The sequence below is a fragment of the Ciona intestinalis genome, chromosome 1, assembly GCF_000224145.3.
Source record: "Ciona intestinalis chromosome 1, KH, whole genome shotgun sequence".
NCBI lineage: Eukaryota > Metazoa > Chordata > Ascidiacea > Phlebobranchia > Cionidae > Ciona > Ciona intestinalis.
Genome location: NC_020166.2, coordinates 27432 through 41139, shown reverse-complemented (window position 1 = coordinate 41139; position 13708 = coordinate 27432). Strand labels below are relative to the sequence as shown.

Genomic DNA, 13708 nt, shown 5'->3' with positions numbered 1-13708 from the left:
TTTGACTTTTTTAAAAAGAGTTTGACTTTTTTAAGAAGAGTTAAACTTTTCAAATACTTAAACGTGCAAAAATATCCTCAAAAACATAATGTAGGTAATTTGAAAATTTGTATTAATTTAAAAATTATTTTTTTCTAGGATTTTTGACCAGATGAAAATACCCGAACAACAAATTGAGAAATCAGATTGGTTTGCGACAACCTGTAACCATGCGTTGTTCGCTATATGTGATGTTTTCACGCAATATTATGATATATTGGCTCCCACGTTACTACCTGATGTGTATAACCAGCTGCTGTGGTGTGTCGAAAAAGGTGGGGATTTTTATCACAGAAAAATTGTGTTTTATGAATTTTAGTTTAGTTTTTTCACAGATTTTAACTCAAAAAAGAATTAGTTGATAAACGATTGTTGTAACTTAACCAACAATTTTAACAAAGAATTTTTTTTGTTGTTGATGCAGAAAAATATTTCTACTTAGTAATAAAAATTGTGATAAAAAAAAACAATTTGTGTTAAAAAAACTAAACGTTTTAAACAAAAAATAACCTCTTGGTTAGTTTGTACAAGTGTCATATGCTCCAATTAGTAAAAAAGGAACTAAAATTGTTTTTAATTTAAATAAATATTAATTGATTGTTTATTATGACATCACAGAGAATGAACAATTAGCACGATCTGGTGTCAATTGTTTCGAGAATCTCATTCTTTCAAACGGAGAAAAATTCACGGATGAAGTTTGGCAGTTATCGTGTTCAACCATGCAGAAAGTATTTAAAATGGTCTCGCCAAATAATATTTTGGAATGGAAACAAAAAGATGGTGGGTTCACACAACTGTATATAGGTTGGGGGAAGATGGGACATCTTTCATTCTAGATTCTCGTCCCATTTGGTAGTAAACAAAGAACATTCGAAGAATTATAAAACCGTATCCTCACAACTTCCATAGACTGTTGTTAATTGCTTAAAACACAAACAGGATATTTGGATATTATGTGCTAAAGGTGTCTCATTTTCCCCGCCCTACTATTTCTGATTATGGGAAAAAGAATTTCTTTTCATTTTAAAACTATGTACTTTTAGTTTAATGTATGGTAATGGCCCAAAATCTGGCTTAAATCCCATGGCCTGCCTCACTGTAGGACCTCACCCATATAGAATAGAATGTGCATATACAATGTTAGGGTAATGGGCCAACTCTGGCCTAAGTCTCAGGTCCCATGACATGCCTTACTGTAGGATCTCACCCATATAGAATAGAATGTGCATATACAATGTTGGGGTAATGGGCCAACTCTGGTTTAAAGCCCAGGGCCCATGGCGTGTCTCACTGTAGGATCTCACCCATATAGAATAGAATGAATGTGCATATACAATGTCGGAGTAATGAACCAAAATCTACGATAGACCTTACCCTTATAAAATAAACTAGTTTTATTTATTATCAACCAATACTAACAACCAATACTTTACAACACAGGCAGAGATGAGTTATTCAAGTTGCAACTATCATGCGTATTGACATCTGAACTAATAGAATGTGTCGACCGTATTTTATTTTTCCCCAACACCACAAAGCACGATGATGAGGCAAACATACGAATCGCTCAGGTGCGATAATTATTAAGGCTTTCTTGTTTTTTATGTATGTTACATTTATCCTCAAATCCATCAACTGTAAAAATTTTAATAAAAAAATTAAATTGTAAAAAATTTAAGCTGTAAAAAAATATATTAAAAACGATAAGTTGAAATAAAGGTTTAAGGAAAAAAAATAAAACGAATTAAATAGTAAAAACATTAAAAAAACTATTTTTTTAAATGAATATCCTATTCTGATTGGTTTAGGATCACACTTGTGACATCACAACGGAAGTTCGTAATCCTGACGAGATGTTTTCACGCTTGAACGAAGAACAACTTCTTGTCATGGTTCGTTGCCTCCATGAGTCCCATGTCCTCGCCAAGCGATTTAATTCTGACAACGAACAAAGAACAAACTTGTGGAAAGCAGGTTTGGTTTGGTTATTTGAAAATGGATTTTTGGCTTATAGTAGAATTGGTTTAGTTATTTAAAAAAAAATTAAGTTAGGTTTTGTTAAAAAATGTGGGTTAAAAGTACCCACTTACGAAACTCGTGCGACTTTATTGACAATTTGTTTATTGTGTGTGACTGGCATTTTAATACATTAGTTATCACTGGTTAGAGCAATTACTGTTCAATTTTTTTCAGACTTACAATGTAGCAAGCTGCCTAACTTGGAATGCAGCGATAGTTAGACGTGCAGTTGCACAGCCAGGGGGTTCAGGTGTTGCGACCTCCCCCCCCTTTTTAAAACCAAGAAAAAAAAGAGTTTTGAAATTTTTTTGATTCACCCCCCCCCCCTTATTTTTTCTGGTAGACGTGTATTGTTTTAAAACAAATTTGATGCTAATGTTTACGGATTAATGCAGTGTATGCCCTCCCCTGCCACCCCATTGGTGCCTATGGTAGCAACACCAGGCTTTGAACTCATACCCTACAGGCCTACAGTATCATGGCAAAATTTTGTTTAAAAAATGGTACTTTTTCAGGTTTTAAAGGTAAATCGAAACCCAACTTGATCAAACAAGAAACAACCAGTCTTGCTTGTGCGTTAAGAATCTTGTTCAGACTCGCTCTTGCTGAAAATTGTGACGAAAAAATCACAACTGTTCTTGTCAGGTGTGTAAAAATTATTTACAGTTTTGGTAAAAATTTTTTTTTTTTATTAAAATGATGTAACATTACATACAATGAATTTATATACTCAGTTTCTAATTGTGTTTTACCTTTTTTACATTTTTTTTAATTGTAGTTAATTGCTTTTGTAAAAAAATTAATTGTTTAATTTTAAACTGCTAAAAAACTTGGTCTTTCAAATATTAACTAATTGTGTTGTTACATTCATATTGTTTTGACATTTATAATTTTCAGGACGTGCCAAATCGCATTGAAATATTTTGCTCTCATAACATCTGAGTCGCATAGAGATTCATGGACACCAATATTGTTGATAATATTAACACGCATGCTAAGGATGGGAAGAGATAAGGTAAATATTCATATTTTGTATAGGAGAGACCCTTTTGGGTTGGGGGATATAAGATGTAGGCCAGAGTTGGCTTATTACCACAAATTTTGTAAACCAGGTTTATTAAATAGGTATTTTTCTTTATGTTGGTAAGGACAGTTTTCTTTTTATAAAGTATTTCTTTTTATTTTATTTTTTTATGATGACTAGGAGAGTCCTAAATTAGTCTCGAGTAAAAAAAACGACGTATATAACAACAAACATGATTTCGAAATCCTAATAAAACTCTGCCTTTTTTCCCAGTTCACTCTGCTTTCATATATACTCTCATGTAGTCACACATACATAGTAATAACACTTACTGCTCAATCTATTAATTTTGTGAACCCGTTTTATAAACTGTCCTTTGTGACTTTGTGTATAGCGAACCCAGCAGGGCTAATGCAATATTTCCAAATCTTAATGAAATCTACTTTTTCCTGCAACCAATGTTTTTTAATCAATGTATTAATTTTCTGAACTGGTTTTATAAATTGTCTTTTTTTATATAATCAAACCAGTAGGGTAAATGCAATATTTTCAAATCTTAATGAAATCTACTTTTCCTGCAGTTCACGTTACTTTCAAGCGACCTCCACACCCCTTTATGTGACCTTCTGTTGCATGAAATCAAACCAGAAGTTCGTTTTCTGCTTCGAAGATATTTCGTCCGATGCAATGAACAATCAAAGTGAAATATTTAACAACCTTCTGGTCCCTATCGAGCGGTAGCATTCCGTGTGTATATAAAAACAAAAATTGTTGAAAGAACGAAAAACAAAGATTCGTCAAAAAACGAAGATTCGCCAAAAACGAAGATCATTAAAAAACGAAAAATTGTTTTTTGTAGCAGCCATAGAGGTCCTATTTTTCTTTTTATTTTCACTTGGCTTGGTGAAGAAATCTCAACGAATCATGATGGAAAACATCCCGCTCTAAAAAGAATACAAGAAATTTTGTATTTTTTCCATAAAAAGTGACCGATTTCACCTAAATTTGTTAAACTAACTGTTGTGTTAAAAGCTATGCACTGTGTCTTATGGATAAACTGAATACAAAGAATGTTTTGAGCCAGGAAACCTAACACGAGTGCAATGAACTACAATGCAGTTCGTCGTAGAATTGTAATTTCACAAACTTTGTCATTTCGTGTCCGTTATTTTATATTATTTTAGCTTCTTTCGCGACCAATATATCTATCTATACTTACTACTATTGCTATTATATAACATTTTCGCCTATTTACATTTCAACTAGTAATGGCTGGTTTGTTAATTCTGTCTCACCAGCCAAATATATGCAGCCACTATATATTCATAGTAGCTTAGTAATTCAAATGTAAGTAGGTACAATTTGTGTTCGGTGTGTCGTAACATTGAAAATATACAGTAATTAAATATTGAACCTTTAAAATTTTGTATTTGTTGTCTATAAAAAACAGTAAAGGGCCTTAGCAGTAATTTTTTGGAAGTCTAAGTTAAAAGTTAATTTAATTCTGAATTCTTTAACACTGGAATACACGATCAGTCATAACACGGGTGTTCTGTTTGATACACTTTGCGCCCGCTTACAAGTTACCAAGTACGTAACTTATTTATCCTCGCATGGCGTAGCGCTATAACACGCGTATTCTGTTTCATATAAAAGGAAACACTGGCGCAAGATTGAGCGTGGCGCAAAAACATTGGGAAGCACTGCGTTGACGTCACGATTTCCAGCATTTGCAGAAACAGTTGGCGGCAATTTTAACTTCTGTTTTTTCTAATAATTGTAACTTGCTTTATCCTCGCATGGCGGGGCAATGACAGTCGTTATAACACAGCTGTTCTGTTTCATACACCTCGTGCCCGCTTACAAGTTACCAAGTATGTAACTTTGTGGGGATTGGAGCAACTGGCGTTAAGTGTTTCTTTCGCAAGAGGCACACACGCCCACAATGGTAGCAGCGACGAGCAAAATAGCCCCGATTTAAAGAGTATATAATATATACATATGGTCCATGTTATAACTCCCTTTTATCGCTTCATTTGGTAGTAAACTTACTGAAGTAAATGTTTACAGAATTATAAAACCATATAACCAAACTATTTAACTCATAGCTAATCTGAGCAAATCAAATGTTGACCCATTTAAATAATGAAGCAAGAAAAGAGAAAGAAGGGTAAAGAAGCATTCGTGTACAGTTTGTTTATTAAAGAATATCAAAGGCAATGAAATGGTAAGTTTGTGTAAATAAAAATATTGATGGAATAGAACATTAAAAAGTTGGTCATATAACATTGGTGCTAGTGAAGAATCCCCCCCACCTTATTTGCTAACCACTAACCCCTAGGTTAGGGTTAGGTGTTGATAGTTAGGGAGTTGGTAGTTGGTTGTTATAGGGGTTAGTGGTTTGCAAATAAGGTGGGGGGAAGACTATTCACTAGCACTAAAACATGTTTTTTTGTTTAATAAAAAGATTGGTAAAATTTTTAACCTTTTGCATTAAATATTAATGTATGGTCAGTTTCTTCATTGTACCATATAATGATAAGTTCCAGAAACCATGAGTTTTACAAATTTCAACGGCGGACAAAAATACATTTTTTCAAATTTTTATTTGTATAACCCCCCTCCTAACCAGTCTGCAAAGTATGGCAGTTCCTGACGAGATCTCGCGCGTGCAAGACGGTTATTTTTCGCGTTCGCGCGTGCTATCATTAAAAATCTGCGTGCAAAGCATGTACATTTTCAAGCCACGTTAGGAAATCTTACTTAATTTAATACGTATTTTTTTCTTTGTTTAATTAATTGGCGTGCGTAGGACAAATTGTGGCGTGCATAACCGAAAGTCTGTAAAAAAATCGCGCGTGCACCTGCCATACTCTGCAGTCTGGCCTCATAATAAATTTAATTTTGTCTGTCGCCGGTCGATTAAGTAATTTAATGCTGCACAACATATTGAATTTTATCTACAAACATGTTGTTTGAATAATGCTGCAATAAATTAATGAAAGTCATCTAAAATATAAGCTTTATCTATAAAGTGTGGCATTTCTTGCCAACAGTGGTGAAACTGTTACACTTCTAGCTTTAAACTACGACTAAAATGATCATTAAAATAAAACGAGGTATTCGTATGTAAACACACATTGCAAAAAGTATCCCGCAAAAACTATTTAGTAATTACCCACAAAGTTACATATGTATGAACTCGTAAGCAGGCACAAGGTATTTGAAACAGAACACCCATGTTACAACGACTACCTTGCCACGCCATGCGAGGATAAACAAGTAACATATCATATGTTACATATGTGGTAAATCGTAAGCGGGCACAAGGTGAATAAAACAACACCCTTGTTATAAAGAATGTTGTTGCCCCCCTAATGAAAATAAGTTACATTTATAACTGTTGAAACAATATGGCTGTGTAGGTATGAATATAGCTCTAACATACAATAAAATCAAACTATCGATAGTGACAATAAACATGGTATAATCTAATCCTTATTAGAAATACTAACAGAAATTTAAAATTTCTACATAGATAGAGATGCATAAACGTAATCTAAAGATGCCAAAAGTGTCATGAATTAAATAAAAACAGCTTCTTAAAAATTTTGTGTTAAAACTGCAGATCTAACTGCTGAATGTCTCGATGCTCTTTTCAATCTCGCTTACCGGAAGTTTTATTTTTAGATCTTTAAAAAACAAATTGTTTTTAAAAACTATGTAAGTGCTTGACTTAAATTTCCAGAGGATCGTTTACAGTTTGTCTTCTTTTTCATACGCAGGGTTCTCTTTTCCATCTTCAGGATCTTTTTTCGTTTCATTTTCGTCCTTTTTTTTTTCTTCCGATTCATCTTCTATCATTTCTTCTTCTTCAAGTTGTATGAAACCGTATCGACGCCCGACATGCAACACCACACCGTACAATATCGAGTACCCGATCTGTTGGGAATATTTTGTGTAGTTTAGTAGTGTTTGAAACCAGAGCTTTAGGGATTGTCAAAATAAAAGTTAATTTAATGAATAAACCTGAAAGAATTAATAAATGTAACTTAATTTATCCTGAGTGGCTAGAAAACAACAGTACAGGTGTTTAATTTCATACACCTCTTGCCAGCTTACGAGTTACCATATATGTAACTTTTTGGGTAATTGTTTTTTCTTGGGGACCACTGGGTTGGTGTAATTGTGGAAGCATTTTGTAAATATTCTTTGTCAACTACTAAATGGGACAGTAAACAAAATGAAACATGCACCGTCTTACCCCACCTTACTATATATAATTAGTATATATACTTACTTGAAATATGTAATAGAGAATTGGAAACAGAACAATTTGGCCATAAATCCTTGGTCTTGTAGCAAGGAAAGTTGTGGTAAGAACTGATATGCAAATCTAGGAATATTACAAAGTCAATTTAACTCAAAATTAACCATTTTATGGGGGAAGATGAGACACCTTTTCATTATTTTTTTTTTGTCCCATTTGGTAGTAAACAAAGAACATTCAATTAATTATAAAACCGTATCCTCACGACTCCCATAGACTGCTGTTAATTGTTTAAAACACGATCAGAATATTTGGATGTTATGTGCTAAAGGTGTCCCATCTTTCCCCACCCTACTATATATATTAATATATTTTGCCAAACAAGTATTTCGAAGAAAAATAGTCGTAATTCGTGTGCTTTTCTTGTATCCCTGGACCCTGCCACATGAATATAAAGTATTGTGGTATTTTTTACTGACCCGCACATTCTGCAGTGCGATCTCTATCCCCACCGTGCGGCGAACTTTGGAGTTGAGTTTAAGTTGAGGAATCATGCAAATCAAGTGCCCGATCAAGTAGATAATTGGTGGCATTATTGCCACAATCTGAAAGTTTAGGCACACGTTGTATGAGTAACTTGATAAGAGAAAAGAATGCAAATTGGGTGAGTTCCATGCATTCCTGGGTGTTGGGGAAACTGGCCAATACCGGGTAAATTCGGAGGTTCCATGGCGTTCCTCACTGTAGGACCTCACCCATATAGAATAGAATGTGCATATATAATGTTGGGGTAATGGGCCAACTCTGGCATAAGTCCCAGGTCTCATGGCATGTCTTGATATAGGACCTCACCCATATCGAAAAGAACTTGACCTAATTAAGTATATTAACTAAACTTACGACTCCCTGTTGCCAAGTTAAGGTCCAACTGATCGGTTGAACTATGCTGTTGACTATCAGAGTTACAAGGAGGGCAACTGACGCTAAAACGATTAAAGCCTGAAAGGGGTAGAATGGGATATCATTAGCACAAAAATCTCATTAGTTGGTTTAAGGTTCTTGATTGAAAAACAATATACAGTTGAATTTTAAATACATAATCTTTGAAATACACTTATTTGAAACATTTCTACAGTTATTCACATATTGTATTTTTGCAGGGGTGATAATGTTATTTCTGTGGTCTGTAAAGTAAGATGGGACACCTTTAGCACATTATATCCCATATTTCCTAATCATGTTTTAAACAATTAACAACGCTCCTTTTTAGAAGATACCGGATACAGTTATATAAATGTGTAGAATTCTTTGTGTACTAACCGTTGAAATATGAATAAGGTGCATCCCATGAAATTATGAATAAAACCAAGGCTTTTTTGTTGGCAGATAATAATATATACTTAAGTTACACCATTAGTATAATTCATATAAAAAAAATGACCTTTGCTATCTTTTGTGAAGTTTCTTTCTTTTTCTTGAAAACCCAAGAACAGAACGTTCCAACTAGTAGGGGACCAAGAAAGCTTCCCAAAGTTATTGCTGTTATGGGAAAAAACATCATTCTAATATACGTGTTCAAGCCTCGTCGCTGCTACCATTGTGGGCGTATGTGTCTTTGGGCAAGACACTTAACGACAATTGCTTCAATCCAGTGATCACTAATGAGTTGTCCAAATTTTCATTCAGAAAAAAATCGCAAACAACAAAAACAATAAACCACAAAGTTACACTCGTTGTTACTCGTAAGCTGCCACTACTAGGTGTATAAAACGGTACACCTGTGTTATAACGACTCATTTTTCCGCCATGCGAGGATATATAAAATGTACAAACCTCGCGTGGCAGGGCAATGATAGTCGTTATAAGTTAAACACGGGTGTTCTGTTTCATACACCTCGTGCCTGCTTACAAGGTACCACGTATGTAACTATGTGGGTGTACATTTTGGATTCTTTGCATGGCCGACAATTTTTATGGCAAATTTTTTCTCATTATTTCTCAAGGATACATACGCTCACAAGTCACAATGATAGCAGCATCCTGTGTGTACTTGGCTGTAAAATAAAGACTGATGTTCTCATTACATTGGTAGAGGAAACGTTAGGTTTATAAGCACAGGATTTAGGCCAGGATTGGCCCGTTACCTAAAACTCGGTACAATAAATACACTGACCTAGATCTCTGAATGGAATCCGCAAAGAGCTGTCCAAGTTATTCCCCTTCTCAAATATGAGGAGCCATAGTGGCATTGTACCAAGGGCAAGAACAGTGGTCGTTGTTGTCAGTGCGATACTATAAAAATATCTGGTTCATATTTTGTTTGCACAGTGAGTTATGACAGCAGAATTAATAATTAAATTCGTTTTATTGCCAAATTCAAAACCCAAATTAAAAGTTAACAGCAGAGTTTTATTTAATTTAGAATTCCAATCGACTAGACTCTTATCTAATTCTGGTTAAATTTTGTCCGGTAAATTTCCAGTTGAACGATAATCTGCACAACGTGTTATAACGACTGTCATTGCCCGCCATGCAAAGATAAATAAGTTACATACGTGGTAACTCGTAAATGCACAAGATGTATGAAACAAAACAACGTTGTTTTAACAACTGTAGTTTGCCCCGCCATGCAAAGATAAATTAGTTACATATGTCACATATGATATGTGGTTACTTGTAAGTGGGCACAAGATGTATAAACAAAAACAACAGTGTTATAACGACTGTCGTTGCCCCGCTATGCGAGGATAAACAAATTTACAAACTGGTAACTTGTAAGCTGGCACGAGGTGTATGAAACAGAACACCCGTGTTATAACGACTGTCGTTGCCCCGCTATGCGAGGATAAATAAATTACATACGTGGTAACTTTTAAGCGGGCACAAGGTTTATGAATAACACTCATGTTATAACGACTGTCATTTTCCACGCATGCAAAGATAAATAAGTTACATACATATACATGGTAACTCGTAAGCGCACAAGATGTATAAATAAAAACACCCGTGTTGTAACGACTGTCGTTTTCCAGACACGCGAGGATAAATTAGTTACATACGTGGTAACTTGTAAGCGGGCACATTAAGGTGTATGAAACAGAACACCCGTGTCATAACGACTGTCGTTTTTCGGGGAGGATAAATAAGTTCCAATCATTCATATACCTGAGGTCAACGACCCCGTCCAACCAATATATCACCACGTTACTGACACTTCCACCAGGTGAACAACCCTGGATCATTACCCCAAGTGCTTGAATGTCATTCATCACGAATATCTTCGTAAGCGCCCAAGCCACCACTGTGGAAAAAGTTTAAAAATCCTTTTTTTTACTTTTTTTTTAAATGTAAATTTTTTTTACATGTTATGGGTAAAAAGTAAAAGTTAATGTTTTTTATTCGTAAACAAGCAGTATAATATATGACAGCTTAAACTATGTTAATTTTGATTAATAAGTAAATTTATTATTAGGTATACATGTAAATAAAGTTGTGGGCTTTAAAATCCAACTTTCTTTGTGTGAGGTTTTGGCCAAACAGTAATAAATGCGGAATATAGCTGGACTAATAAACCATAAAAAATAACCCTGCAATTTCACTTTGAAACTTTTACATAAATAGTAAGTTCACTATAGCATACATGGCTTACACGGTACAATAATAAGCTGTAACGAAACTCCTACGCCGTACGCCTTTGGCCTTTTGACGTAATACCAGATCTTGTAAAAGTCCGTTGTCAATCCAATGCCGAACATTCCAACCGCTACAATAACACTGCAATATGCGAACTATGGTTGATACTAGGATGCAGGTACACATATGATACATTTAAATGAAAGATACTTTAAATTGTCATGGTTAAATGAACTACCCAAATTGGCCGGTTACTCTTAAAGCTATGGTTAAATGAACGATACTCTTAATAGTCAGTCATATATTTCTAAAAATCAATTACATACGCAGTAACTAGTAAGCGATACGAGGTGTATGAAAACAAAACACCTGTATCATAATGACTGCCGTTGCCTGCCATACGAGGATAAATAAGTTACATATGTAATAACTTGTAAGCAGGCTTGAGGTGTATGAAAACAAACCTAGTAATTTGCTGTAGAATGGGATACTGTTAGCACCTAAATCACTGATCGTGTTTTTACCAAAAAAAGGCTCTCAGAGTCATGAGGATACGGTTAAAAAATTTTACGGAGTTAATAAATACTTTGTAGCAACCGATATGTGGTAACTTTGCAAGCTCTGTGTTGGAACGAACGGCAAACGTGGTGGTGACGTCACGTTGATCGAGATGTTCCCCATTTCTGAAATTGAAAGCAAAATCAATTTTTATTCAACTATTAAACTTTTTAAAAAGTATAGCGAAAATCTTGTTATTTCAAAAACAAAGAGTCAGAATTAAAAAGCATGACTGTTGCACCAAACATATTCACTTTCTGTAATTATTCTTTGTTTACTACCAAATGACTGACAAAGGGAAATAAAAATGTGTCCCGTTTTACCCCAACCAACTTTATACTAATGTAATAATGACAAATTAAGGAAAAACGGCATTCTTTATAACACTTTTTGATTGATAAATAAGTTGAAAAAGTATGGGTAAAAAGCTAGCAAAGATAAAGCTAAAAACCGGAACATTTTACCTGTTGTCATCTTTACTTTTGTTTCGAAACCAATCTGCTGCCGTGTTTTGTCAACTACTATAAACGCTAAATACAGGCAGATCTGTAGAAATATATTCTTACACCGTAACGAATGTATTTATTATCTTTTTCTACTATATCTATAGCACACCTGTATAATTCTACCATTGCTATTTACTACTGTGTTCTAAAAAATACTGAGGTACCTTAATAAATTATAACCGTATCATATGTGTAACTGCATCCTAGTATCAATTCGACTGCATTTATTAAACTTTTTCGATTGAAGTGTTGGCTTTACCACCTTATATAAAAACCACTTATCCCTCAGACAGACCTCGTAAATTTTTTATACAAGCGATTTATGGAGCTTTAAACACCAACAGTCAACCCAGCGTTTTTTCCAGCTCAATCGGGACTGAATTTTTCAAATTTCCACAATTTAATTCTGTAGGTAATATAGCATGCCATTGACAGATGTCCACTAGGATTTTTGACCAGATGAAAATACCCGAACAACAAATTGAGAAATCAGATTGGTTTGCGACAACCTGTGACCATGCGTTGTTCGATATATGTGATGTTTTCACGCAATATTATGATATATTGGCTCCCGCGTTACTACTTGATGTGTATAACCAACCAATGTGGTGAATGAATGTAACTTTCTTTATCTGTTTTATACACCTCGTGCTTGATTACGAGTTACCAAGTATGTAACCCTGTGAGTGATTATTTTAATATATTTTGACGATTTTTTTTTACCTTTAGGGCATGGCACATAATTTATACGACCCGTTAGTGACCATTGGGTTGGAGCAATTGCCGTTAAGAGTCTTGCCCCAAAATGGTAGCAGTGACAAGCCTTGAACCCATTACCTCTGGTTCCATGAAGCCATGTTAACCAACTGTGCCAAGGTGTGTGAACCTATAACCTCCATTATGACTGTAAAAATACTTTTTCAGGTTTTAAAGGTAAATCGAAACCCAACTTGATCAAACAAGAAACAACCAGTCTCGCTTGTGCGTTGAGAATCTTGTTCAGACTCGCTCTTGCTGAAAATTGTGACGAAAAAATCACAACTGTTGTTGTCAGGTTTGTAAAAAATAAATAAAATTTGGTAAATTTTCTTTTTAATTAAATATATATAGCCTAATATATATATATATATATTAAATGTTCAAAAAAATATTTGAAGTCCTGTAAAAAAGTATTTAACTCCTTAGGGACGAGTAATGCAAATATGCATTTTGAAACAGGTGTTCACAAAAATGTTCATCATTTTTTTTATAGTTGGTAAAAGTTCTTACAGTTGGTTTTATTTGAAAGAGGAAGGAATTATCTACCAATATAACGTTTGAAAAAGGCATCATAGCATTTAAAAGTTTTTACCAAACTTGATTTGAAAACCCTAAAGCCTTTTTTAAGAAGATGGTTCATATTCTGCCCAAAAATCAAGGTTTTAACGTCATTCTGTCCAATAAAAGCGATTTTATCTGATCTCTATGTTGCTCTGGGGCTTCCCCGTCTAAGTTACCGGTTAAAAATGTGGTTTTGCGTAAAAATAGCTATGTCAGCTGTTTCTACAAGTTTTTTCGGTATTATGAAACAAATTTTACATAAAATATGATTTTGTGTGTATTATCTAATTTCATTTTGCTTCTACACGTTGTTTCTACCTTTAAATTCATAATAAA

At 34.3% G+C, this 13708-nt stretch overlaps 2 protein-coding genes across 10 annotated transcripts in view; one reads left to right on the top strand and one right to left on the bottom strand.

Moving 5' to 3' along the window:
• The window catches only part of LOC100184439 (brefeldin A-inhibited guanine nucleotide-exchange protein 1), a 31964-nt gene extending 19285 nt beyond the window's left edge, over positions 1–12679 (top strand). For 2 of the 4 annotated variants that reach the window (XM_018815674.2, XM_009863811.3), the window contains 7 exons: positions 139–314; positions 658–822; positions 1483–1613; positions 1851–2016; positions 2577–2706; positions 2959–3076; positions 3667–4507. In XM_018815674.2, coding sequence (XP_018671219.1) covers positions 139–314; positions 658–822; positions 1483–1613; positions 1851–2016; positions 2577–2706; positions 2959–3076; positions 3667–3789 — 1009 coding nt within the window. In that variant the 3' untranslated portion in view covers positions 3790–4507. Of the gene's footprint in view, positions 1–138; positions 315–657; positions 823–1482; positions 1614–1850; positions 2017–2576; positions 2707–2958; positions 3077–3666; positions 4508–7401; positions 7484–12498 lie in introns of those variants that run through there. The other 2 variants (XM_018815677.2, XM_026838562.1) reach the window with 2 other exon arrangements.
• Positions 1–13708, bottom strand: part of LOC100186837 (ileal sodium/bile acid cotransporter-like) — a 28637-nt gene that overhangs the window by 10909 nt on the left and 4020 nt on the right. The window contains exons 1-10 of one of the 6 annotated variants that reach the window (XM_026838576.1): positions 12011–12422; positions 11575–11671; positions 11005–11129; positions 10521–10656; positions 9529–9647; positions 8797–8894; positions 8256–8354; positions 7835–7960; positions 7386–7481; positions 6564–7027 (exon numbers count right to left, since the gene is read on the bottom strand). In XM_026838576.1, coding sequence (XP_026694377.1) covers positions 6842–7027; positions 7386–7481; positions 7835–7960; positions 8256–8354; positions 8797–8894; positions 9529–9647; positions 10521–10656; positions 11005–11129; positions 11575–11671; positions 12011–12020 — 1092 coding nt within the window. In that variant the 5' untranslated portion in view covers positions 12021–12422 and the 3' untranslated portion in view covers positions 6564–6841. Of the gene's footprint in view, positions 1–6563; positions 7028–7385; positions 7482–7834; positions 7961–8255; positions 8355–8796; positions 8895–9528; positions 9648–10520; positions 10657–11004; positions 11130–11452; positions 11672–12010; positions 12423–13708 lie in introns of those variants that run through there. The other 5 variants (XM_026838581.1, XM_026838574.1, XM_026838572.1 and 2 more) reach the window with 5 other exon arrangements.